At 48.4% G+C, this 27,109-nt stretch overlaps 1 protein-coding gene across 1 annotated transcript in view; it reads left to right on the plus strand.

The window, feature by feature from the left end:
• LOC123745865 (uncharacterized) overlaps window positions 1-27,109 on the plus strand; it is a 115,828-nt gene that overhangs the window by 80,825 nt on the left and 7,894 nt on the right. Inside the window, exons 3-5 of the mRNA XM_045726952.2 lie at window positions 7,494-7,654; window positions 12,480-12,690; window positions 21,315-21,459. Of these exons, the coding sequence (XP_045582908.2) occupies window positions 7,494-7,654; window positions 12,480-12,690; window positions 21,315-21,459 (517 nt within the window). The remainder of the gene's footprint in view (window positions 1-7,493; window positions 7,655-12,479; window positions 12,691-21,314; window positions 21,460-27,109) is intronic.

A 27,109-nucleotide genomic window follows, 5' to 3' on the forward strand; every position in this document is an offset into this window, starting at 1 on the left:
CTGGCCGGCTGCGCCATCTGGCAGCCTGCTGGCCGGCTGCACCATCTGACAAGCGGGGGCGTGAAGAGCTAGACTCACGCCTCCGTCGACACAGATAGGTAAGTAGCGATAGGTATACATGTACCTGCGCAGGTTGGTTAGTTTACCGCGCAGCCGCGAACAAGTAGGGGGGAGGTTTACTGCGCAGGACCGCACAAGTAGAGTCCTGTATACTCATACTGCCAGTCTGAGTGCCAAGGCTAATGGCTATTAGCCTCTGGAGGGTTGTTAAGGCCGCCACAAGTGCCTACAGACCAACCACTGTGAGTACTGTAGTCCTGTAGACTACAGTAAACCCTCTGTAGTTGTCCAGGACTACAGCAAACTTTGTTAGTATACACCGAGATGCATGTATAATGCAAAATATTAATAATATACATAAAATATTAATACATAATGATGTAAATATACAATGTCAACATTTCTGCAACAATCAAATTGGCTTGAAAGACCTTATCTCTAGTGCACCTGACCTCATGGTCTACCTGCATGGCAATGGTGCACAGGTGTGTGTGGTCTACCTGCATGGCAGCGTTGCACAGGTGTGTGGTCTACCTGTATGGCAATGTTGGACAGGTATGGTGTACACACTAGATTTTCTGCCATGTATTTTGCCTGGTCACAGCATGAGTAAATGTCAGTCACTCTAAAGTGTGTACCATTCTTGTCAAGTTCCGGGTCATGAATTTCCAGTTTCCAGCGTGATGTGACCTTCCCCCCCCCCTCCCCCCCCATACAGTGCCAGGACGTTACAGTGCCAACACACTAACCATGTCAAAGGGTTGGCACCACCCGGTGCTATTGATTAGTAATTGACTTTGACCGGGAGAAACTGGAGGGCCAGCTTGTGTTCCCTAACTCTTATGGCACTGGTGCCCCCCCCCCCCCTCTCTCCCATGGCACCCTCTCCAATGGCACCCTACCTCCCAGGAGGGATGGGATGGCACTCGTGGTATGTCAGGTTTAAATAATGTTCGGTATATATTTTTTGTGACACACTGTTTTCTGCGGTGCATTGATTGAAAACACTCATATATAACGGTATTTATTTTAATATATTCATATATGGCAAACCTTTATATATATACATATATATTAATGCAATGGGGTGTGAGTTTTCAGTCGTATATAGTCCTGGGGACCATTCAGGCTTGTTCGCATATATATATATCAGTACAAAGTCAAAGTTGGCCACTTAGTTCAAAATATATTTCTGGCCATTTTTGAATGATGGAAGGATTTAAGACCATTCTTGAAGACGGGGGTTCCCAGCTCACACGTTGAGATGATGAACCATCATGGCTGAGGTGGTTGAGAGACAGCGTTGAGAAACTTTGCTGTAGACTGATAATAACTCAGGCTTGGATATGAGGTCAGGAGAAGTTATCTGACCAACAATTTTCCTCTGAATTGCATCAACAATTTCGCTATAGGGGGAACTGCCCTTAGAAGTGGGAAAGTGGCCTGAACAAGGGTGACTATGACTCTTGGAGAACTTTTGTGTTCATTATTAAATAATATACACTAATATAGATCATATTTACATCAATTTACAAGGGGAAAATTACTACATTTATATAATTTATATACACATGGAGAACTGAAATAATGAAATCAAATATCCTTTGGACTTGAAAACTTAGGTCTTATCATCTTGAAAGTCCTCGTGGTAGCCTGTCCAACGACATGAACTAGTCAGTAGAATGATGACCCAGCTTCATGCAGGGCAGGGTTCAATCCCCGGTGATCCAAGGAGCACTATTCCGTTCCTACTTGCTTAACCATCCTATCCTATCCTAACCTGTCATCACATCCCTTCAAAGTATTAATCAGTCATACTAGCTTAGCACTTTCTCCTGATCGTGGGCCATCTATCAGGGGATTCTTTCCTTTCTCCTAATCTCCTAATCTCCTAATCCTCCTAATCTCCTAGATAATTCTCCTTATCGTGGCTCCCACTAGTATACAGGGACTCCCATGACGCCTGTACCCCACGTTGGGTTATCTTGAGGTTATCTTGAGATGATTTCGGGGCTTTTTAGTGTCCCCGCGGCCCGGTCCTCGACCAGGCCTCCACCCCCCAGGAAGCAGCCAATGACAGCTGACTAACACCCAGGTACCAATTTTACTGCTAGGTAATAGGGGCATAGGGTGAAAGAAACTCTGCCCATTGTTTCTCTCCGGCGCCTGGGATCGAACCCAGGACCACAGGATCACAAGTCCAGCGTGCTGTCCGCTCGGCCGACCGGCTCCATCTGGGTACAGGCATTGGGTACAGGTACAGGTGACAAGACTGAAAGTTAGTCTTGGATGCTGCTAGTTGTTGTTGTTGTTAAAGATTCGCTACCTGGAACAAAAATTCCCAGGTAGCACGGGCTATGGTGAGCCCGTAGATGATTGCTGCTCGCATCTCCCTGTATCAGTAGTCGAAGCCACTGAGGTGATTTTTCCACCTGTGGTAAATGAACAAAACACGATTTTTATAAATAGTGGAAGTAATTCGCCAGAATTTGCTGTTTTAAAAATATTATTAAATTTAGATTCTACGTGATCCAAAGATAACTGGAATTAAGATGAGACATAAGATAAGAATGCTGCAGAGTTACGAGATTGTGTTGAATGAGGTGGTTTATAACTGTGGGGGATGAGAGCACACTGGAGTCATCAATGTATGAAGAGATAACTACACACACATACAGGTGCGTGGATAACTGATGATTAATATGAAGAGAGTAGATGACAGTAAAGGACCTTGTGGAACACCAGCTTATGCTGAAAGAGACCGAAGCTGTGGTAGAAGCAGCAGCAGAAGTAGTAGTAGTAGTAGTAGTAGAAATAGTAGAAATAGTAGTAGTAGTAGGCATCAATCAGTCATAGGAGTCTATGAAACTGCTCTCTGGGTCATGGGAACAGTAGCGAGTCTATAAACATAAGCAGGATGCAAGACACACGCTTTGGAAACATGTACATCTGGAGGCCAGAGCTTCGCCATAGTCTGGAAGTGATTTGTTTATAGTCAAGTCTCGTGTACAGTAGACACAAGGGTCTCAACTATCACCTTCCCTTGGGACACCTTCCCAGTGGCTACCAAGACAGAATATAGATGATAGGAGGTAGATGCTGACAATTTTAAAAGACTGTTCGTTATTCCCAGTCCTCTCTACTCACTGTTCCCAGTCCTGTGTTATAATACACTTGCTACTTGACTTTCAAAAGACAACTTGAACCCTCAGATACCCTGGAGATGCTATCGACCTCCTCAGAAAATGTAAAATTCGTCTTGGAACGACTTTAGAAGCCTTTCGCCATGGTGGGTGTGATGGTGTGAGATCAGCGTCGCGAATGTCACCTCCCGAGTCACTGTCCGTCTATGTTGACTAGTTGGTACAGTGACGACTTTGCATCTTACAGAGTCGGCGTTCGATCCCCCGATGGCCTGTAACGACACTATTTAGAGGGCCAATAACTTGGTCCAAGTTGTGAGTGAAGTCGTGTGTGTGTAGCGTATCTGCATTCATATGGTCGACCTAGTACCTGGATGATACCTGGTTGATGGGGTTCTGGGAGTTCTTCTTCTCCCGAAGCCCGGCCCGAAGACAGGCTCGACTTGTGAGAGTTTGGTCCACCAGGCTGTTGCTTGGAGCGGCCCGCAGGCCCACATACCCACCACAGTACACTGGTAAATAAATATGTATTATATATATAAACGTGTATATAACTGTCGCCCCAAACTCGGCCGAACTATGGCCAACAGTGGCCCATCACATGAAAATTTTCCCTCTATTTTGATCGGGTGTCTTGGCGCTTACTGAAGCCTCGAAGCTCCATTACCGCGGAGCCTACTTCGCTTACTCATAGAGATCGCCTCCTTCTTGACTGGCACCGGGGCTCCTCTGGATCCAGGAACCCCAGTTCGGCTGCAACAGGCCTCAACCTGCAACCTTTAAATCCACCCAGGCCCCTTCAGATTCAAGGTTTCTCCTTAATTTCCTTGAAACCCCACTCGACTCCCCTAGCGTCTCATCCCCGCCTGGAACCCGTCCCTTCAACTGTGTGGTGAATCCCGGAGTTGCAAAGGTCACATCTTGCGATAGTGATCAGATCCTGTGGAACATAGATCACATACCTCTCTATATTTTGTTTATTAACAAGAAGGTTCAGTGGGTTTGTGAGAGTATTTAATGCTGGTATTTTTAGATTCTTGCAAAGCCGCTAAAATGCATAGCGTTTCAGGCAGAATTGGACCCCCTGGTAAGTTCCGTGGCTCCCTGTCCCGGGAGAGGTCGGACAGTTTCAGACCCTCTCTGAACATACGAGAAGTTATTATCATCAACAGGTTGATGTCCACAAGTCAAGCCTGGCCTCGGGCCGGGCTTGGGGAGTAGAAGAACTCCCAGAACCCCATCAACCAGGTATCAACCAGGTATCAACCAGGTTCTAAAGTGATACCAAAACAACCTTCACCTCAGCCCCAGAGTTGTGTAAGATTTCATGATTGTAATTGTCTTCAAAACTTTTCCTGGAATATTTATTGCTGCAACGGAAGAGCAGGGAATTGTCTGGTGAGAGCGTCAAGCCATTACGACTATATAGCACAGGGATAGGGTCAGGATAAGGATTGGGGATGGGACGGGAGGGAAGGAATGGTGCCTAACCGCTTGGACTGTCCGGGATTGAACGCCGACCTGCACTAAGCGAGACTGTCGCTCTACCGTCCAGCCGAAATGGTTGGGCGCAAGGGAAGACTGGAATGGGTGGAGGGTTTTGAGGAAGTTACACTGAAGTGACTTCTGGGTCGGAGACTTCAAGTGTGTACTTATGTCAGCGAGAGTTATATCTCGTGGAACATTCTCAAGAGAGGACCTCTTCCGTCGCTCCTGGCCTGGGTTCAACAAGTACTTACCATCCTGTACTTCTTTACCTTTGGCGGCTTTGTTTACATTTATTAAACATTTTGAGCATTTAAACTTCCCAATCAAATGTTATTATTGTTACAGACAGCCTCCTGGTGCATCGGAGCTCATCAGCTGTTTAATATATATGTAAACAAAGCCGCCAAAGATCGAGAAGAGATGTACAGGTTCGCGAGCAGATGCGTAAATCCTCGTTGAATCCTGGATCTGCTCAGCACCACAACCTCTCGCCTTAATACAATGCCGGATTTGAGCAAATGCCACGACGCGCGCGCTCACACGCGAGCCAGAGCGATGCCACCAACATATTCGCGAAGAAAGGAATCATTCCGCCTCATCTTCAGTCATTATCAAGTCTTCAATTTCCTGCTCCCCTCCATGCAGCTGGAAGCTTGTGGAGGGGCGGCAGGACCCCCTTCCCGCCTTTACTGGTCTCGTGGGAGAAGGCCAATGGGAGTGCAGGCCCTCTCTGCTCAGCCAATCACCATCACACTTACATGAGTTCTACGGCTCATATTATGCTAGTGGAAGATGGCCAATGGGAGCGCAGGCCCCTCTCTGCCCAACCAATCACCGTCACGCACACAATGGCTTCAGCGTTCACATTATGCTACGAGAATCCGTCTTATCTGCTTATTGCTATACCTAAAGACTGATGAAATAGTATGAATGTTGGACGTATATTTATTTATGTATACACGTAAGTATGTATGCACTTAAGAGTATCATTGATGACGTTGAAACACTGTGAAAGTGAAGCCGAATAATCTGACACACACACACGAGGCTATTCTCAATGCACTTGAGATAAGATAATATTAACTGTGAATTAAACCGGCTTGGGGTATCGAGGGAGCCTCGCATTATGCGATTTATTTATTTATATACAAAAAGGTACATTGGGTTTGAGAGAATACATAGCATAGTATTTACAATCTTGTAAAGCCTCTAGTACGCGCAACGTTTCGGGCAGAATATATAGATTACCATGGTTGTTTAGCATGGTTAGTTTACCATAGATTGTTTATCATGGTGGCCTCCTGAGCAAGCCGGCACAGCCACACCCACCATGGGTCTCCCACGTGTGTTTGGAGATGATGTAATGAGCACCTTCAGTTTCTGAAGTATACGGCTATGTATTCCAGATTACATGACTTGTTATGTGTATCCATATACATACAATGTGTACCCAGACAGTTTTCTGTGTATGGTACCCTCAGGGTAATCATACAACAGCCAGGTTCTCAACTTATACAACAGCAATGTTTCCAAGAGTATGAAAGATGGAATATGATAACACAAAGCTGTACAACTTTATAGAAAACTGTGTTTCACTGAGGGAGACTGTGTCGCGTGTCGGGCCTCTGCTACACGACTGTCAGAAATTCATATGATTTTCAGACGGGATACATCTCCCGTCACGCAGGGTGCAGTCGCACCTCCACAGATCTCCAGTATCATCTATTGATACTGGTAATGGCTCAAAAGGGCCACCACTTACGGGCTATTCATGCCCGTGCCACCTTTTGGGTGGCTTAATCTTTATCAATCAATCATCAATATGATTTTCCAATTAATGTGAAAACACCTCTAACACTTATTTTTGTTCACTTACAATTTAGGACCAAAAATGCTGGCCAAAATGGACAGTTGCAAAATAAACAGGCAACGGTGTTTATAATTTATATAAATGGGAATGTCTGTCTGTCTCCGAGGTTGGAGACCAGATGTTTCTTAGGTGGTTTCACCCCATTTTTTTCCAGTAATTACTGTTGGGTACGGACCCAACGTGGACGGGTTGGTATTGGTGTTAGAAAATAATAAATAATTATTATAATTATTATTATTAGTAGTAGTATTACAAAGGTGCAGTACTCATCAGAAACTGTATGCACTGAACACACTAAAATTACAAAATATAATCATAATACTTCTCTTTAAACACCCAAAACTTTGATTATTTGTTTCCCATTAGACTTTATGTATTGTGTGTTGAAACGAGTATGTGAAGTGTTCGTACAGTGTTGTAGAGTTGTGGTATTGTAGAAGAGAGGCGGTAGAGGATAGGGGGAGTGGAGGAGAGGGGAAAAGAGGGGGAGAATGGGGACGGGATGGAAGATGGGAAAGGGGGAAGACACACACACACACACACACACACACACACACACACACACACACACACACACACACACACACACACACACACACACACACACAACAGGAAAACATGCAATGATCTGGAGTCGGAAGATCAACCCAGCCACCATTGGGGGTATCCCACCTAGTCACTATAAATGAAAATAAATGTGTCTATCCGAGGTTGGAGACCAGAAAGATGAGGCTTGCTTCACCCAATTTTTAACAGTAATTGCTGACGGGTACACGCCTAACATTGACGGGTCAGGATTGGTGTCAAAAAAACATTGCAAAGTGACATTGTGCCATCATCACACCCATAAACATTTTGCAATATTATGACTGATTAAATTATTATTATTATTATTATCTAGCGTACTAAGTTTCGCCTGTCAATATCCGCAGGTCCCCACGGCAACTCCCCCAACAGTCTGATTGGTCAAGGCAGCAATGCGCTGGGCAAGAACGGAATATTTCTACAGTCCAACTACACAGAGATTACTGCGCAGTCCGGCGCCACCGCTGCGCTACCCTGCCGCCTGTCCTCGCCTCTGGGGGATGGCATGGTGAGTACATATGAGTACATGTGGTGAGTATGGGTACATACGGTGAGTCTAGTGAGTACAAAGAGCGAGTACATGACATATTGTACCTCCAGCATGTAGGGAAAAGTTCTAAATACGAGTATTATGGGAGATAATACCTCACCTCTCTCACAGAGGTGAGGTATGAGGAATGTATGTGCTGTGAGGACTGTGACTCACAGCAGTACATGGTGAGTATACGCAAACTGTGGTGAGTATTGACTAAATTGTATGCGCGCGTGCTAGTGACAGTTTTTTTCAAAGTGGCCCTGGATATGGTCCCCGACTGTCAGCCAAGAGGTATAGTCTCTATGGTACCCGACCGTCAACCAGGTCAGCCTTGAGTCATAGTTATTCCCGCCGTTTACCCGCGCTTCTTTGAATTTCTTCACTTTGACATTCAGAGCAGAAATGACAATCACTCTCTATGGTACCCGACCGTCAACCAGGAGGAGGTAGAGAGTGTTGTTATCAGCGCCGAGAAATGCTCTTTGTTCCTCTAGCGCCATCCTCAGGTGTCAAAGAAGGTAGGGGGGGGGGGGAGGGGGGAAGGGACAATCTTAGAAAACAACCTCTTGAGTCTCTTCTTGTCGGATGTTGTCGTGTTTTTCACTTGGGGGTTTAAGTTCAAAGTCTCGGGCGGGGTGCGCACAAACTTTGTTTTGCAAAAGTCTACATTTTTTTGTTTTTAGTGCGAGAAAACAAAATCTTGATGAGGTGTTTTTACTGTGTTGTCCTGGGCGTGTGTGTGTGTACTCACCTAGTTGTGTTTGCGGGGGTTGAGCTCTGGCTCTTTGGTCCCGCCTCTCAACCGTCAATCAACAGGTGTACAGATTCCTGAGCCTATCGGGCTCTATCATATCTACACTTGAAACTGTGTATGGAGTCAGCCTCCACCACATCTCTTCCTAATGCATTCCATTTGTCCACCACTCTGACACTAAAAAAGTTCTTTCTAATATCTCTGTGGCTCATTTGGGCACTCAGTTTCCACCTGTGTCCCCTTGTACGTGTTCCCCTTGTGTTAAATAGACTGTCTTTATCTACCCTATCAATGTGTGTGTGTGTGTGTTTATTCACCTAGTTGTACTTGCGGGGGTTGAGCTTTGGCTCTTTAGGCCCGCCTCTCAACTGTCAATCAACTGGTGTACAGATTCCTGAGCCTACTGGGCTCTATCATATCCACACTTGAAACTGTGTATGGAGTCAGCCTCCACCACATCACTGCCTAATGCATTCCACCTGTTAACTACTCTGACGCTGAAAAAATTCTTTCTAACGTCTCTGTAGCTCATTTCGGTACTCAGTTTCCACCTGTGTCCCCTTGTTCGTGTTCCACCCGTACTAAATGGTTTATCTTTGTCCACAGCTTTGTCCGTCTTTATGAGAGAGAGAGAGAGAGAGAGAGAGAGAGAGAGAGAGAGAGAGAGAGAGAGAGAGAGAGAGAGAGAGAGAGAGAGAGAGAGAGAGAGAGAGAGAGATAACTCGGATATCAAATTCACACAGATATTTCTCCACAATATTAAACAACGCTGTTTCACACTGGCTACACAGGCTGTACTGTCCGTTAATTGCTTATTTAACATCAGGCTTCGAGGGCTTGAGTCTCCGGCGTTCAAGCCCTCTTATTGGTTCATTTTACATGACGCCATTGTCGTTGAAGCCCTCTTATTGGTTCAATTTGAATGACGTAATTCCCGTTGAAGCCTAGTAATTAGTTAATTGCGTGTCACGTCATTGTCAATTAAACCATTTAATTGGCTGGCATTATACGTCATCTCTGATTAACCTATTTTTTTTAGATTTTATTGGTCTTCCTGTTAACCAGCCTAGACATGACGTCATTGATAGGCCTCCAAGATTTTGAATCTAAAAATTAAAAAAAATTGAATTAAAAAAATGTTTGAATTCAAATTTTTTTTTTTTATCTGTAATGCAGATAAAAAGTATCAATAAGCAAGAGTCAGTCAATTAATCAACTTACATTTTATGGTTTAATCGTTCGTTCTAACTAAAAGCAATTACACATTCAGTTACGAAACCTGTATATCTCTCAAAAATCATGGCGGCTTTGTTTACATTGGTAAAAGTAAACAAAGCCACCCCATGAGGGCGGAAAGATGTACAGGTTTCGTAAATGGTGGTGTAAATACTTGATGAATCGTGGACCAGTTGAGGTTATACCTGTGGAGGTTGTTGGGCCTTATGAGGTCCAGTAACGTCACATATACACATATACATAACTAACAAGGCTACATGAGTGTGGTAGTCTACATAAGAGTGTGAGGGGGGGGGGTTGTATTACGGTGTAGAAGGGGCTACATAACAGCGACGGGCCCACACAGCGGCATTTGTATAACAGTTTTGGAGCGACACGGCTATGAGGAAGGGCTGTATAATAGTGTAGAGCTGCAGGGCAGTGTAAAGCCTTCCTGGCAGTGTGGAAGGTCTTCATGACAGTGTAACAGTTAGCTGTTCATAGGAATGATGTTAGTTATGTATCTTGTATTAAATGTATTGTTGCATCATGAGCGTGCGTCCGTGGAGGAGTGAGGTAGTACTCTCGACCAGAATAGCAGCCTAAGGTCGACCTGGATGGCAGCCTAAGGTCGACCTGAATGGCAGCCTAAGGTCGACCTGGATGGCAGCCTAAGGTCGACCTTATGATCGACTGGGCGCGTTCCTAGGAATTAGCACCTCTACTCCACTTGTGGTTTGGTTAACATCTTTCTACGAATTGCAATGGCATGCAATAGTTTTGAGATCTCTAGAGATGTGTACATGATTGGATGGAGTTATTGTATACAATACAGAGTTGTCACCATTCGCCTTAAACATTAGTTCATAGGGTTGATTGTCCAATTGTTCTGGCAAAACTGGAATCACCTCACTCGCTCGGCCAGATGCCATTACATAGTTTCCTTAATTTATAGAAAATTCACATTTCTATCAGTATTGCACTTAACAACTTACCTGGGCAAATTGGCTCTGTAATCAGCCATGATTTGAGAATAGAGATTCATTCACTTAAAGTGGCCCAAGTGCATATTAATTAGCTTTGGTAATGAGCTGGGGCAGTTAGTGAGGGAAGGATGTAGGCCGGCTTGGTGGCTTGTTTGGTGGTGTGGGGCAAGCGAGGGGGGTAGAGGACAGTATGGTGGGATTCGAACGTGGAGAAGGACCTCCACAGCAGGAGAAGAAGGCCAGAACGCCAGGCTTGGGAGGCAAGATAGACGGTAAAGTACTGTATTCACCTAGTTGTGTTTGCGGGGGTTGAGCTCTGCTCTTTCGGCCCGCCTCTCAACTGTTACTAACTACTACTATTTTTTTTTATATCACAATTCGATCCCACAATTAGTAGCCTTGTAGGCGCCTGACAGCTGGGTGGACAGCGCTACGGATTCGTAGTCTTGAGGTTCCGGGTTCGATCCCCGGTGGAGGTGGAGACCAATGGGCAAAATGTTTCTTTCACAAAATGTATCTCTGGGTGTATGTATTCCTGCGAGAGTATACGTGACATACCAGGATAGGTATGGTATACCATACTTCCAGGTATACGTTGTATACCAGGAAGTGTGGTACACATCCCTGCGTATCTCCTCCCAGCCACACAAACTTATATTTGCTCACATGATCTCTTAATTTAATTGACTCCACATTTTATTTAATTGAATAAAATATTTCGTAAAAACATTTCACACGTGAAAATTATGCCAACAATTTCCTTGTTCAAAATAAAAAAAGGATATATACATATATATATATATGTGTGTGTGTGTGTGTGTATATATATATATATATATATATATATATATATATATATATATATATATATATATATATATATATATATATATATATCCCTTTTGTTTTTTCTTTGCGAGTGTGCCCTTGACAGATATCACAGAGAATGAAATATGCCTCGAGGGATAAGTGAGGTAAAAATATTATGCCTTGGTGGAATTATTTGTCGTGTGTGTCTCGTTTCCTCTTGTCGCCGAGCTTAAGCGTTTAAGGTTTAAATTGGAAACTTTAGAATATGAATATTATTATTTTTGAGTAATCCATGATTTTTTTTCCTGCTATTTAGTAAGGTGTTACATAGAAACTGTTCATGGGCTGTTATGTCCGTAGCTTTCAATATATTAATAAGTATATATTGTTGTCCGTCTAATCAAAATAGATTTAAGAAATTAATTCCAAATTTAGTTTACGGTAGGAATATATTGTGTGTGTGATATATATTTTACTCAACTATTATATAATAGGCGTGTGATAGAGTGAATATACAACAGTGAAATCTCATACATTTTTGCATTTCTTGTCCTGTGTTATGTGCTCAGGGTAATGAGGAATATAAGCTACACGTGCTTAGGAATATATGTAAAATTAAAAATAAGGGCTGGCATATTTCTGTCTCTGTCTCTCTCTCTGTCTCCCTGTCTCTCTCTGTCTCTCTCTGTCTCTCTCTCTCTCTGTCTGCCTCTCTCTCTCACTCTCTCTCTCTCCCTGTCTCTCTCTGTCTCTCTCTGTCTCTCTCTCTCTCTTTGTCTCTCTCTCTCTCTCTCTCTCTCTCTCTCTCTCTCTCTCTCTCTCTCTCTCTCTCTCTCTCTCTCTCTCTCTCTCTCTCTCTCTCTCTCTCTCTGTCTCTCTCTCTGTCTCTCTCTCTCTCTCTCTCTCTCTCTCTCTCTCTCTCTCTCTCTCTCTCTCTCTCTCTCTCTCTCTCTCTCTCTCTCTCTCTCTCTCTCTCTCTCTCTCCTGAGAGAGCGAGATCTGGCCTGCTCCTAACAGCTGCCGGTGTTGACAGGTGTCGTGGGTGCGACGGAGGGACTACCACCTGCTGACGGTGGGGCGACAGATCTACTCGTCGGACGCCAGGGTCGGCGTCAAGGTGTCCCCTGACGGCTGCGACTGGATGTTGACGGTACGGTGGGTGGCGCCCCACGACGCTGGCCAGTATGAGTGCCAGGTCTCCTCGCATCCGCCCCAGTCCCTGTTTGTCGTGCTTCACGTCGTGGGTGAGTGGTTCTCCGGTGTGGATAGGGGTCAAATTCACTAACCCACCACCCTTCCCTCCTCATCCCCATAACGTTATCGTTGTGGCTTTCGTTATCGTAAGCTATCCAACCCAAAGCCAATCCAAGCTATCGTAATGAAAATAAGACTTGCAGGTTTGTATTTATTTGGTGTGTAAGTGTGTGTGGGGCGTCACTCAGACGTAATGTTCATGCCTTTGAGCTCCTGCCGAGGTGGTTACAAGCACAACTCTGTTAATAACATGAGTGTCGTTAGGGAAGGTAGTTGTAGTTGTTGAAATAACTGTAGTAACTGCAGTAGTAGTAGTAGTTAATGATCGTTTCACTCTATTAGTTCCTCTCGGGTCTGCTGTGAGCTATTTTGGAAAGTGTGGGGGGAGTGCCTTTGTGCTTGTAATTACAAGTTCAACGTACAGAATGACCTCGGCACCCGCCAACGAACTTCGATTTAGTTGGAAAAACGTGAGCGGGGTGATACACTTACCTGTTGTTTATGGGGAGTGTTGAGCTGCGTGCTTTTGGGTAATACGTCTCTCGTTGGCTATGTTGGAATGTACTCATACACAGCCACCTACGACCACCCACACCCCCTCCCCCCCACCCGCACACACACACATACACACACACACACAGATGGTCAGGGAAATGGCTACTGGAGTTTAACACCAGTAAATGTAAAGTTATGGAAATGGGATCAGGTGACAGGAGACCAAAGGGACAGTACACAATGAAGGGGAACAGCCTACCTGTAACGATTCGAGAAAGAGACCTGGGAGTGGATGTGACACCTAATCTAACTCCTGAGGCACATATAAATAGGATAACGACAGCAGCGTACTCTACACTGGCGAAAATTAGAACTTCATTCAGAAACCTAAATGAGGAGGCTTTTAGGGTGCTTTACACTGCCTACGTGAGACCCGTCTTAGAGTATGCCGCGCCATCATGGAGCCCCCACCTGAAGAAACACATAAAGAAACTGGAGAAGGTTCAGAGGTTTGCGACGAGGCTTGTCCCAGAGTTACGAGGGATGGGATATGAAGAGCGTCTGAAGGAACTGAACCTTACGACACTAGAGAAAAGAAGGGAGTGAGGAGATATGATAGGGACATATAAAATACTCAGGGGAATTGACAAAGTGGAAATAGGCGAAATGTTCACACGTAATAGTAACAGAACGAGGGGACATGTGTGGAAACTGGAAACTCAGATGAGTCACAGGGATGTTAGGAAGTTTTCTTTTAGCGTGAGAGTAGTAGAAAAATGGAATGCACTTGGGGAACAGGTTGTGGAAGCAAATACTATTCATACTTTTAAAACTAGGTATGATAGGGAAATGGGACAGGAGTCATTGCTGTAAACAACCGATAGCTGGAAAGGCGGGATCCAAGAGTCAATGCTCGATCCTGCAAGCACAAATAGGTGAGTACAAATAGGTTAGTACACACACAAGGGGACGCGGCGTGTGCGTTTATCAACCTTAATTAGATATCTAGTTAATTAAGTCATAATTTTCTCATGAATTAAATGGGTAATTATCAATATTTTTTTTTTTACTAAGTCAGCTGTCTGAACCCTTGTCTTAATCTACCTCATTTGCCTACCCACACCCTACATATCTACCCACATCCTTTCTAAATATCTACCCATACCCCTCCCTACATATCTACCCATACCCTTCCTACATATCTACCCATACCCTTCCTATATATCTACCCGTACCCTTCCTACATATCTACCCACATGGTTTCTACATATCTACTCATACCCTTCCTACATATCTACCCACACCCTTCCTACATATTGTTACGGTGCCCTCTCCTATTTCTTTCGTTTGCCGGCTTAAAGAGTCATATCAGCTCTCCCTACTGATTCTCTGAGGTTCAGGGAGTCTAATGATATATGTGGCGACCAGACCGGCTGCCATTTAATGGAAGGAGGTTATATTATAAGTTGTAAATAAAGGAAAATTGGCGCCCTGTTATAAAATGAAACAGTATCCCCTACGGCAGATATGACCTTTTGGAAGGGAGACAAGCCGATCGCGGATTGGCCGACGTAGGTCGCGGGCGACAAATCAGGGCCCGCCATGACGTCACCGAGTGCCCCGGGCGGCGCCAACGTCAGAGTTGTACTGACCGTGGAAGCGACAGGACGCGCCTCGGTCTGCTCTCAAAGATTGGAGGCTCTGCAAGCCTTGTTCAGTGGATTGAGCTGGCCTGCGCAGCCTACCGCAGTTATTGGAGACCCTGCGCTTCTGGGAAGCAAAAGAGGAACCAAGTTCAGTGAGCAGAGAAGTGCCCAAACTTGGAAAATAGTCGGCGACGACGCTGGGCGGCGCCGCTGGCTGGACGTTGAGGTCTGGAAGGTGGGCGAGCAAGCTAGCTGTGACTGGGGTCACATCCACCGAGAATCTTGGAAGGACGACACCGTGCCTAGGACAAGGAGCGACGCCCTGTGGGAGAGGCGAGTGTGGGGGAAAGATAGTGATTAGCTCAGCGCCCATCGATGAACCAGGATTGGGGCAGCTGAATCTCAGGGATTGGAACGGCGACGACGCGAAGGTTTCACGACTCCTGAGGACCTGTGGAACGCCCTGGATCGTCGAGGATCGACCCAAGGAAGCGTGGGAACCTCACACCATCGAGGGACAGGCGTCGTGAGCCAGGAGTGTAAGGTAGATCATTTTTCCCTCCCATTACCCCTTGTATGAGTAGGCTAGTTAGGCCACAATATTTACTTGTGTATGTGGCAGCAAGACTTTATTGCTTTAATGGTAGAATAGGCTGCAATGCAGCTTGTGTCCAGGACTGTCAGAGAGGACAGTGTGTATGGATGGCAGGACAGTGAAGAAGAGGTGCCGACGTGGTGAAGAGGCCCTCCTGTGAGAGTGTGAGACTCCTGTCTTCCTGCCCAGTTGAAGGAGAGTTGGAGGTCGTGGAAGAAGAGGCTGACTATCTCCAGACTCATCATCCATATTCCATATTCATGTATTACTTGTGATTGTGTGTGTGTGTTCATGTAATTTGCGTCAGTAAATCCACACATTTTATTACTGTGTTTGAGTGTGCCTCCATTTGTGATATTTCTCTATGAGCATACATTTCTGGCTACAAACGATATATGATACACCCACTGAACTGCATTGCTGGGGTGCAGATATAATAACCCAGCTGGCGACCTTGCTAAGAGGAAGATAGAGAAGACAGGCGGGAAAGGAGTTCCTGCAACCTTTTTTTGTCTGGCAGGCAAGACTCAGGGAGGTTATGGTTATAGGTAAGCCTGAGTCTTCCTTCACTCCCCCATGGGTCTAGGCCGGAACTGTTAACAGCAGTTTCCCCGTGGTTGACTGAAGGGCTTCCAGGGTGAATCAGTGGCACCCCTTTGTGGTGGAAGCAAAGACCTGCGGAGGTGGGCTTTGTTGGTCCTATCTTGTGTGACCAAGGAGACTCCGGTGAATCCAGGGAGTCGGAGGGGCTGAGTATTTGGGCCCTTTGAGCCCCTAGCAGCCGAGTGTTAGCAGAGCCCCGGACCGCCCACCCCCACGTGACAAGAGAACTGGCGACCTTGCCAGGATTCGAACCCCAGTAGCCAAGAACTGGGAACCTCGCCAGGAAGCGTGGATCAAGCTACAGTGTGGACCAAATTTCAAGACAAGTGTTGCCAGGGTACTAATACAGTGTGGCCAGTGAATTTGGTGGTACTGTTACTCAACCAGCTAAGGGACTGAAACGGTGAAATTAGTGCCTACTAACTTGTCTGTGCTGTCGTGTATGCTCAATGATATAGAGATGGAGGAAGACAAAGTAAAGAAATTTATTGACACAAGGGACGAGAGAATTTTGGAGGAGTGTACCAAGGCCCAGATCCAACAAGTGGCAAACCACTTTGGGATCAGGTTGAGGACGACTAAGGTAGCGGAGCGAAGGATAGAGATCATGGCACAGCTCACAGCTCGAGAGGAAGCGACGGGAGAGGAGCCATCTCAAGAGGAGCCGTCCCGAGGAGAGCCGTCGCAAGGTGAACCGTCCCGACTAGGGCCACCCCAAGCGCCTACCAGTGTGGAGAGAATTCACAGTGAACATGGGAGCAGTGAAAGGTCCAGCTGTAGTAAGAGGAGCCTGCAACTGGAAATAATGAAGATGCAACTGGAAGCCCAGCTGCGACGAGAGGAAAGAGAAGCGCAAATGCAGCGAGAGGAGCGAGAAGCACGGCTGCAGCTGCAGCGAGAGGAGCGAGAAGCTCGGCTGCAGCGAGAAGAAGGAGAGAGACGACTGCGACTGGAGGAGATAAAGGCAAAGAAAGAAGTCGAATTGCGTCGCGTTGAACGTGGTCTGCCCTCACTACCTGCACGGCGGGATGACCTCAAGGTAAGGGAACGTGACTTACCTACGTTCGAACCACAAGAAGCTGAGGCGTTCTTCGAACACTTTGAACGGATAGCGACTCTGAAGGAGTGGCCGGAAGATGATTGGGCTGCTCTGGTCCAGGGCAGGTTGACTGGTGAGGCCCGGGAAGCCTATAACATGCTGGACCTAGAGGAGTGTACTAGTTATGACGCGATTAAGAATGCGGTTCTCCACTCATTCCGGCTGACTCCGGAGATGTACCGGAAGCGGTTCAGAGAGTGTACAAGAGCGTCGGGAAAGACTTACGCCGAGACCGCCAGGGATATGGAACGGAAATTCCTACGATGGTTGAAGGCGGAGGAAGCGGAGTCGGTGGATGATATCAAACGACTGATAGTGATGGAGAAGTTCATGTCGGTGCTCCATCCTGAGTTGCGAGTAAGGGTGAGAGAAGCAGGTATTAAGGACCTGAAGGCTGCAGCGGATCGAGCCGACATGCTGGAGGAGGCACTACATATCAGGAGGGAGGGGCCGCCCAGACACTCGCCTTACCCCAGGTCGGGAGGGAACCTTAGGAGTTCAGGAGGAGCGAGGACGAGTGGGGACTCTCCCAAGAGTAGTGTGCCCGATGAAGTAACGTGGTTCAAGAGCTCAAGAGACGCGGGGAGGAAGCCCCAAGCTGTGAGCAGTGGACCTAACTCGGGAGCAAATGCTGCAGTCCCGGACACGACGACAGGGAGTCCAAGGAGGACCCAGGGGACGTCTGCAAGTGGTACCGCCAGAGTGACTGGCGAGTGGCCGCCCAGGAGAGGCAGCCGATGCTACAACTGTGGCGTGAGAGGACATTATGCCCGCGAGTGTGAGGAGCACCAAAGGAATGTAGGATTAATGTTGGAAGAGGAGAGAGTGTTTGTTCACACCCCATATTATAGTGGACCCAACGTGAATGGTTGGGAAATGAAGTTGGGTGAACATCCCTTCGTTTTCGAGGCCAACGTGAAGTTTGGAAAGTCAGACCCAGTGGAGGTTGCCGTGCTTCGAGATACGGGTGCTGACATAAGTATGGTGACCAGGAGTATTCTCCCCAAGGAATTTAATGATTCACCTGTGGGAGTGGTGAGGATACGCAGTGTGGGGGAGGAATACAGGTTGCCACTTCACGAAGTACAGCTGATTGCCGACTGCGGAGTCGAGAGAGCTATAGTAGCTGTAGCCCCTAAGTTACCCCTAGAGCATGTACAGATGGTGCTGGGTAATGACCTCGGAGGAGGCAGGATACAACCCGATTGGGCCAGGAGTGCCTATGTTTCAAGCAGCGGTACAACCCTGCCAGGTGAGGTATCAGTCGCTCCAAATAATAGTGAGGAAGCCGACTTCGACAGGGAAAACGTCGCCAGAGACGACGACAACGAGGGCGAGAGTGCAGAGAGGTCGTCGGAGGTTGTGGAAAACCCCGACGGGGACCTCCGACTAAGCCTGATGATGCGTGTGGAGGAGTGGCGAGGAGCAGCTGTACAAACGCCTGGGGCGGTGAAGAGGCTGCAGACCGCACTCCCTCCATACAGAAACGTGAATAAAGTAAGCTCAGTGGATGAGCGAACGGCAGTGAGGGGCAGAGTGGAGGAGCCACGACGCAAGGCACCCTATGCCGGCCAGATGAATAGTGGTAGGTGCAAGATGAACCACCGTGGTGAGGTGAGCCACAGGGAGGTGGAAGAGCCCAACCACGAACCGAAGAAGACGTCTGCAGGGAAGAGAATCTCATGGAGGAGTGAAGATGTTCGTCGGGAACGAAGGAGCGAGTGGTATAGGAAAGGCAATACGAAGAAAGCAGGGAATAGGTACACCCAGGGTAGGCGCCAGCCTAACCAGAGGGGCATTGGGCCATCGCAAAAGCCTAGTGTGGAAGAGAGGAAGCTGCTGGATGGAGTACAGGTTACAAGTGCCACTGTGAGGAGACAACGCACCTACGGGAGAAGAGGAACCGAGAAGAGAGAAGATTGGCGAAGAGGAGATCATGGGAGGAAACATGGAGTACCTGTAGGACGCAATGGAAATGCAAGACTATCTCGGAGTGCACGACGCGGTGGAGGCGCTGCATGCACTGAATCTTACAGTGGTAACGAGCCGTGGGAGTACACTCGTAGCCACGGAGAGAGGATTTCTTGTAGGTGTTCAGGGAACACCCATCACACCCGGTACTATGCGAGGTGGAGATACAATGAGGCAAGTGACTGGCAAGGTGGTACGAGCCACGTCACCAACTGGAGGGGTGACACTTCAGGAACGGAGGGAGCAAGAGTATAGATTGCCCTCTTGAGTGCTGCTCTTCCGATATGACTCTTATTTTAAGGGGGGGGGTATGTTACGGTGCCCTCTCCTATTTCTTTCGTTTGCCGGCTTAAAGAGTCATATCAGCTCTCCCTACTGATTCTCTGAGGTTCAGGGAGTCTAATGATATATGTGGCGACCAGACCGGCTGCCATTTAATGGAAGGAGGTTATATTATAAGTTGTAAATAAAGGAAAATTGGCGCCCTGTTATAAAATGAAACAGTATCCCCTACGGCAGATATGACCTTTTGGAAGGGAGACAAGCCGATCGCGGATTGGCCGACGTAGGTCGCGGGCGACAAATCAGGGCCCGCCATGACGTCACCGAGTGCCCCGGGCGGCGCCAACGTCAGAGTTGTACTGACCGTGGAAGCGACAGGACGCGCCTCGGTCTGCTCTCAAAGATTGGAGGCTCTGCAAGCCTTGTTCAGTGGATTGAGCTGGCCTGCGCAGCCTACCGCAGTTATTGGAGACCCTGCGCTTCTGGGAAGCAAAAGAGGAACCAAGTTCAGTGAGCAGAGAAGTGCCCAAACTTGGAAAATAGTCGGCGACGACGCTGGGCGGCGCCGCTGGCTGGACGTTGAGGTCTGGAAGGTGGGCGAGCAAGCTAGCTGTGACTGGGGTCACATCCACCGAGAATCTTGGAAGGACGACACCGTGCCTAGGACAAGGAGCGACGCCCTGTGGGAGAGGCGAGTGTGGGGGAAAGATAGTGATTAGCTCAGCGCCCATCGATGAACCAGGATTGGGGCAGCTGAATCTCAGGGATTGGAACGGCGACGACGCGAAGGTTTCACGACTCCTGAGGACCTGTGGAACGCCCTGGATCGTCGAGGATCGACCCAAGGAAGCGTGGGAACCTCACACCATCGAGGGACAGGCGTCGTGAGCCAGGAGTGTAAGGTAGATCATTTTTCCCTCCCATTACCCCTTGTATGAGTAGGCTAGTTAGGCCACAATATTTACTTGTGTATGTGGCAGCAAGACTTTATTGCTTTAATGGTAGAATAGGCTGCAATGCAGCTTGTGTCCAGGACTGTCAGAGAGGACAGTGTGTATGGATGGCAGGACAGTGAAGAAGAGGTGCCGACGTGGTGAAGAGGCCCTCCTGTGAGAGTGTGAGACTCCTGTCTTCCTGCCCAGTTGAAGGAGAGTTGGAGGTCGTGGAAGAAGAGGCTGACTATCTCCAGACTCATCATCCATATTCCATATTCATGTATTACTTGTGATTGTGTGTGTGTGTTCATGTAATTTGCGTCAGTAAATCCACACATTTTATTACTGTGTTTGAGTGTGCCTCCATTTGTGATATTTCTCTATGAGCATACATTTCTGGCTACAAACGATATATGATACACCCACTGAACTGCATTGCTGGGGTGCAGATATAATAACCCAGCTGGCGACCTTGCTAAGAGGAAGATAGAGAAGACAGGCGGGAAAGGAGTTCCTGCAACCTTTTTTTGTCTGGCAGGCAAGACTCAGGGAGGTTATGGTTATAGGTAAGCCTGAGTCTTCCTTCACTCCCCCATGGGTCTAGGCCGGAACTGTTAACAGCAGTTTCCCCGTGGTTGACTGAAGGGCTTCCAGGGTGAATCAGTGGCACCCCTTTGTGGTGGAAGCAAAGACCTGCGGAGGTGGGCTTTGTTGGTCCTATCTTGTGTGACCAAGGAGACTCCGGTGAATCCAGGGAGTCGGAGGGGCTGAGTATTTGGGCCCTTTGAGCCCCTAGCAGCCGAGTGTTAGCAGAGCCCCGGACCGCCCACCCCCACGTGACAATATCTACCCACACCCTACATATCTACCCATACCCTTCCTACACATCTACCCACCACCACCACCCACGACAATCTCCCACCACTAACCCACCACCACCACCACCCACGACAATCTCCCACCACTAACCCACCACCACCACCCACAGAGGCCCACGCAGAGATCGTGGGCGGGCCGGAGCGGTACATCCACCACGGGTCGTCGCTGAAGCTGGTGTGCTTGCTGAAGAGCGCCACTGAGCCCCCTGTCTACGTCTTCTGGTACCGGGGAGACAGGATGATCAACTATGACAAGTGAGTACCAGTCTGAGGGTGTGTGTGTGTGTGTGGGTGTGTGTGTGTGTGTGTGTGTGTGTGTGTGTGTGTGTGTGTGTGTGTGTGTGTGTGTGTGTGTGTGTGGGTGTGTGTGTGTGTGTGTGTGTGTGTGTGTGTGTGTGTGTGTGTGTGTGTGTGTGTGTGTGTGTGTGTGTGTGTGTGTGTGTGTGGGTGTGTGTGTGTGGGTGTGTGTGTGTGGGTGTGTGTGTGTGGGTGTGTGTGTGTGTACTCACCTAATTGTGCTTGCGGGGGTTGAGCTTTGGCTCTTTGGTCCCGCCTCTCAACTGTCAATCAACTGGTGTACAGGTTCCTGAGCCTACTGGGCTCTATCATATCTACATTTGAAACTGTGTATGGAGTCAGCCTCCACCACATCACTTCCTAGTGCATTCCATTTATTAACTACTCTGACACTGAAAAAATTCTTTCTAACGTCTCTGTGGCTCATCTGGGTACTAAGTTTCCACCTGTGTCCCCTTGTTCGTGTCCCACCCGTGCTGAAGAGTTTGTCTTTGTCCACCCTGTCAATTCCCCTGAGAATTTTGTAGGAGGTTATCATGTCTTCCCTTACTCTTCTGTTTTCCAGGGATGTGAGGTTCAGCTCCTTTAGCCTTTCCTCGTAGCTCAATCCTCTCAGTTCCGGGACGAGCCTGGTGGCATACCGCTGAATCTTCTCTAACTTTGTCTTGTGTTTAACTAGGTATGGACTCCAGGCTGGAGCTGCATACTCCAGGATTGGTCTTACATAAGTGGTATACAGGGTTCTGAAAGATTCCTTACACAAGTTTCTGAAGGCAGTTCTTATGTTGGCCAGTCTAGCATATGCCGCTGATGATATTCTTTTGATGTGGGCCTCTGGGGACAGGTTCGGTGTGATATCAACCCCCAGATCCTTCTCTCTATTTGACTCTTGCAGGATTTCCCCTCCCAGATGATACCTTGTGTTCAGCCTCCTGCTCCCTTCGCCTAATTTCATCACCTTACACTTTCCCGAGTTGCACTTTAGCAGCCATTTTCTAGACCATTCCTCCAGTTTATCCAGGTCATCCTGTAGTCTCTGTCTATCTTCCTCCGTCTTGATTCTTCTCATAATTTTTGCATCATCAGCAAACATCGAGAGGAATGAGTCTATACCCTCTGTAAGATCATTCATTGTGGTGTGTGTGGTACTTTCTGATGGTTCCTCACTTAATATTGGTACTCTCTGGTGTTTAGAGAATGGCAAAATAATTTCCTATCAGGATGGTTTCCGTTCCCTCTGCAATAGAGAGAGAGAGAGAGAGAGAGACAGCTTTCTATAGTTTTTCTTTGTCTATACTGTCAAGGCGGAAGGTGGAACTTTATCCTGGTTGCTGGTTCTAGCTTTCTTGACCAACAGCCTGTTGCCTGTTCCTCCCATACACTCAGATGCATTCTCCCTCCCTCATTGCTCTACCTGGAGTCATTATCCCAGACTCACCACCATGTCCCCCCACAGTTTAGGGTCTGGGATAGGAGGACACTATCCACCTATCCCTACACGTTACACAAGCAGGAGGATAACCAGCATCAACATTTATGTAGGCTCCGACCCATCATCAGGGAGAAATATAATGACAATAGGCTTTGAATACCTCTTTTTTTTCTCTGAAAAGGATGATACGGAGTGTGGATAAATCTCTCTCAGCGGCTGCACCGGTGTGGATAATTGGAGAATGGATTGGGCATTATGGGTGAAGTCGACGCGTTGCCGTATTGATAATAACGCGAACATAAACACCGGTCAAATCCATTTCTTTTGTCGTGCCGGTTGGGGCGCGCGAACATTGTGCGGGAAATATTGCGGAGTGCGGGGCTAAATTGCCCTAACCGCTCCCGCCATATTTCTAGTTTCATAGATTTGGCTGATAAAAATCATTACCAGAATTTAGGGTGCAAATATGTTTTTCGTTTTTAATTTTTATGAAAAAAATGCATGTGAGCTCATCTAGCTCTCAAGGGCATCGTTATTTTTCAATTTTATCTTCCATCTCCTCTCCCCCTCCCCGCTCAGCTCGTTGTCGCCGTGTGGGGGCTTAGTGGGCAGCTGCCGGAGTGTGATGCTCCTTGGGACAGTCCTCTGTCCTTTTCTAGCCTTGTGCTCCTGCTGCCGTCCTCTCTAATTCTGCTGGGCATCTTTTCCTTTTCCTTCTGTTTCGTTTTTCTCCCCCCTCTTCTCCTATCTGCTTGCCGTTTCCTGCCGACCTTTTGCTCGTTCTGGTTCTTCCCTTGGACTTCTTCTATTTTGACGCCCGGGTGCCTGAGGTGGCATACTCTTGCACCCGTAGAACTGTAGTACCCGACGTCGAGAGCGAGGGGAACCTTTTATTGTCAATCCCCCTTTCGTCACTGAACCCGATCTCGACGGACTGTCGGTTTCTTAAGGTGGCGTTTGTGGGGCGTATACTCACGACGCACCCCTAGGAGGCCCCGGCAAGATCGGCGATAGCTTCTTGTTGGGTGTCCTGCCTCTAATTGTGGCTCCATGGTGGGTGTGGGGGGCACATTCGTGAATGAATTCTTCTTTTCGTCATGATGATAACCCCTGTTTCGGCTGCTTCTGGTTTACCTTCTCAGGCTCGTGGGGTGGGCGACCAAGCCCCCGAGTCGGTCCATATTGGAAGACCGGGCTCTGTAGCCTCTGCTGCATTGGGCCCCGACCTTGCTCCTCCTTTGGCCTCTCTGACTCCTTCCCCTGGCTCCCCTCCCTCCTCTGTGGTTGGGTCGAGCCCCAGGCCCCCAGTGGTGACTACCTCGTCCCCTGGCGCGGCTCCTTCTCTAGTTGTTACTACTGCGCCTTTTAACCCCTCTCTCTCTGGGGGTTCTCACCGCCGTCCTCGTCACGGCCGCCCTCGCTCGATTCCTTCCAGCTCTGCTACCTATCAAGCCTTGTTTGGTCCCGCTTCGTGGGCCAAATATTTTGATATCCTCCCTCTTGATTCTGCGCCTCCTGACGATTTCTCCCTCCATCGACATCTCGTTGATTCCGTGGATGCCTCCATTACTTTCAACCCCACTCGTCTCGGTACACGTGTCGTTGCTGCTCCTTCTCAGGATGCTGCTTCCCGCTTGGCTGCCTTATCCTGCCTTGGCGAGACCCCTGTTCGGGTCTCGAAGAACGCTCAGTTGAATGCCAGTGTTGGCACTATTTTGCTCCCGCCCCATGTTGCGACCGGTGTTCGGGACCTGCGCGACTGCCACGACGATATTCGACATATCCTCGCTGCCCAGGGCCATTCTATTCTCCAGGTGGACACGTTTACTCGTCCCCCTCGTGGTAGTCGCCGTCAACCCCTCCGGGTTGTGAAGATTACCTTTGATGGTAGGACCCTTCCACCCTCTGTCATTCTTGCTGGTGCCAGGTGCTCTGTCCAGGAGTACATTCCTTCTCCTCGGCTCTGCAACAAGTGCTGGCGGTTTGGGCATGGTGCCCTCCGCTGCTCCGGGACTGTCTCTCTCTGTCCTTTGTGTGGTGGCGAAGGTCACTCTAAGTCGGAGTGCACTTCTCCCTAGGCTCGTTGCCTCAACTGCGGTGAGGCCCATCCTACCTTCTCCCGTGCGTGTGTCCATTACAAGCTTGAGGCAGCCGTCCTCAACTTGAAGCACTGGGAGCATTTATCTTTTCCTGAGGCAAGACGCCAGGTTCGCCGGCTCCCGCCTTATGCTAATACTCTTATGCTCGCGTGTTGCGCTCTTCCTCTCCTCATCCTTCCCGCCTTCCTCAGACTCACAACCGTTTCTGGGCCTTGGACCCTGATGCGCCCACTGCCCCCTCCTCTGTTCCTTTGGGTTCTCTCCCGAAGGGTCCTCCTCCTGGTCCTCTGTCTGGGGTTCCCCTTCCTTCTACCCGGTCTGTCGTGTCTCCTGTGTCTTCTTCCTCGTCCCCCTCCGATCCTCCTTCCCATCCTCTTCCTCCATCTATCGGCTCTCCCCACCGCCTGTCGCTGCGGGCGGATGTCCATCGCTCTCCTAGCGGCCGTCGTGTGTGCTCTCGTTCGGCTTCTCCTGTTGAGACACTGGAATCCGTTGCCCGGTACGTAGTTGCTGGGACACCGGTCTCTTTAAGTCAGAAGCGTAAGCCTGGCTCCTCTCCTTCCTCTTCCCCGGCGGGTAAGAAGGCTTCGCTTTTTTCCTCAGCTCCTACTTCTGGTTCTGTTGCTCCTTCCCCTCCCGTTTCAGTGATTGCGCCCCCTGTTCCTGCTATGGAGGTTTCTTTGGCCCCTGCTTCCCTTTCGGTTGCTGCTCTTGCTGGGGTGCGCTCCCCTCTTTCTACTCCCCCTCTTCCTGCTGCTGTCCTTGACTGCTCCTCTCCGTTGTCTCCTCCTCTTCCTCCTCCTCCTCCTCCTCCGGACCCCGCCCGCCCACCTCTGATCTGTTCTCCCGTTTCCTTCCCTCCGTCTTTGCTCAGTTTACCCATGCCCCCTAACCCTGACTTTGCTGACCCTGATCCCGACCCTGATATTCTTTAACGTGCTCTGTTGCTCTTTCGCCTTGGTTTCTTCCTTGTTCTCTGTTTTTGTCCTTTCTCTTCTCGTCGTTGTCCATTCTTCAATGGAACGTTCGAGGTTATTACGCCAATTTCCTCGAACTCCAACTTCTGATTTCGCGGTTTTCGCCCCTTTGTGTCTGTCTCCAGGAGCCAATGCTTGGTGCTCGTCCTGGTCGTTTTCGTGGCTATTCCTTTCTCTCCCCACCCCCCAGCCATTGCTGGGGCTTCTAATTCTTCTGCTCTCTTGATTCGTGCTGATGTTCCCTTTGTTCCTTTACTTTTTCCTTCGCCTCTCCATTGTTCTGCTGCTCGTATCTTTGTGGGGAAATGGTACACAGTTTGTTCCATTTATCTCCCCCCGAGTGTCCTGCTCTCTCTTCCTGATTTGAAACACCTCCTAGACTCCTTGCCGGAGCCTGTGCTCCTGCTGGGTGACTTCAATTGTCGTCATTCTCTTTGGGGTGACGTTCTGACGAATACCCGGGGTCGCCTCCTTGAGCCGTTTCTCCTCTCTTCTTCCCTGTCTCTTCTGAATTCTGGTGAGCCCACTCATTTGGACTCTCGGACTCGCACCCTTTCTTGTCTTGATCTTTCTCTCTGCTCTTCTTCTCTTTACTTAGATTTCACGTGGCAGGTTCTTGATGACCTCCATGGTAGTGATCATTTCCCCATCCTTGTTTCCTTTTTCTCTTTTCGCCCTTCCCTCTCTTTCCCTCGGTGGCAGTTTGCTAAGGCAGACTGGACCCTATTTACCCTCAGTGCTGCTCTCTCTGACCTCTCCCTTCTGCCTCTCTCTCGCGCTCTCCTCCTTTTTCATGACACTGTCTTCAACGCTGCCCTCCGCTCTATTCCTCGCTCTTCCTCTCGGGGTCCGCGGAAGTGCGTTCCCTGGTGGAATGCAGACTGTGCTCGGGCTGTCCGCTGTAAGCGTGCAGCCTGGAAGAGGCACCGCCGTAGGCAGACGACCGATTCTTTTCTTTTCTTTCGGAAAGCGAGTGCGGTGGCCCGTAGGGCCATCCGTACGGCTAAACGTGAATGTTGGGCATCTTATGTCTCAACAATTACGTCCGAAACCCCTCTGGCCCAGATCTGGAAGCGTATCCGCAAGATAGCGGGTAAGTT

The sequence above is a fragment of the Procambarus clarkii genome, chromosome 88 (assembly GCF_040958095.1).
Source record: "Procambarus clarkii isolate CNS0578487 chromosome 88, FALCON_Pclarkii_2.0, whole genome shotgun sequence".
Lineage (NCBI taxonomy): Eukaryota > Metazoa > Arthropoda > Malacostraca > Decapoda > Cambaridae > Procambarus > Procambarus clarkii.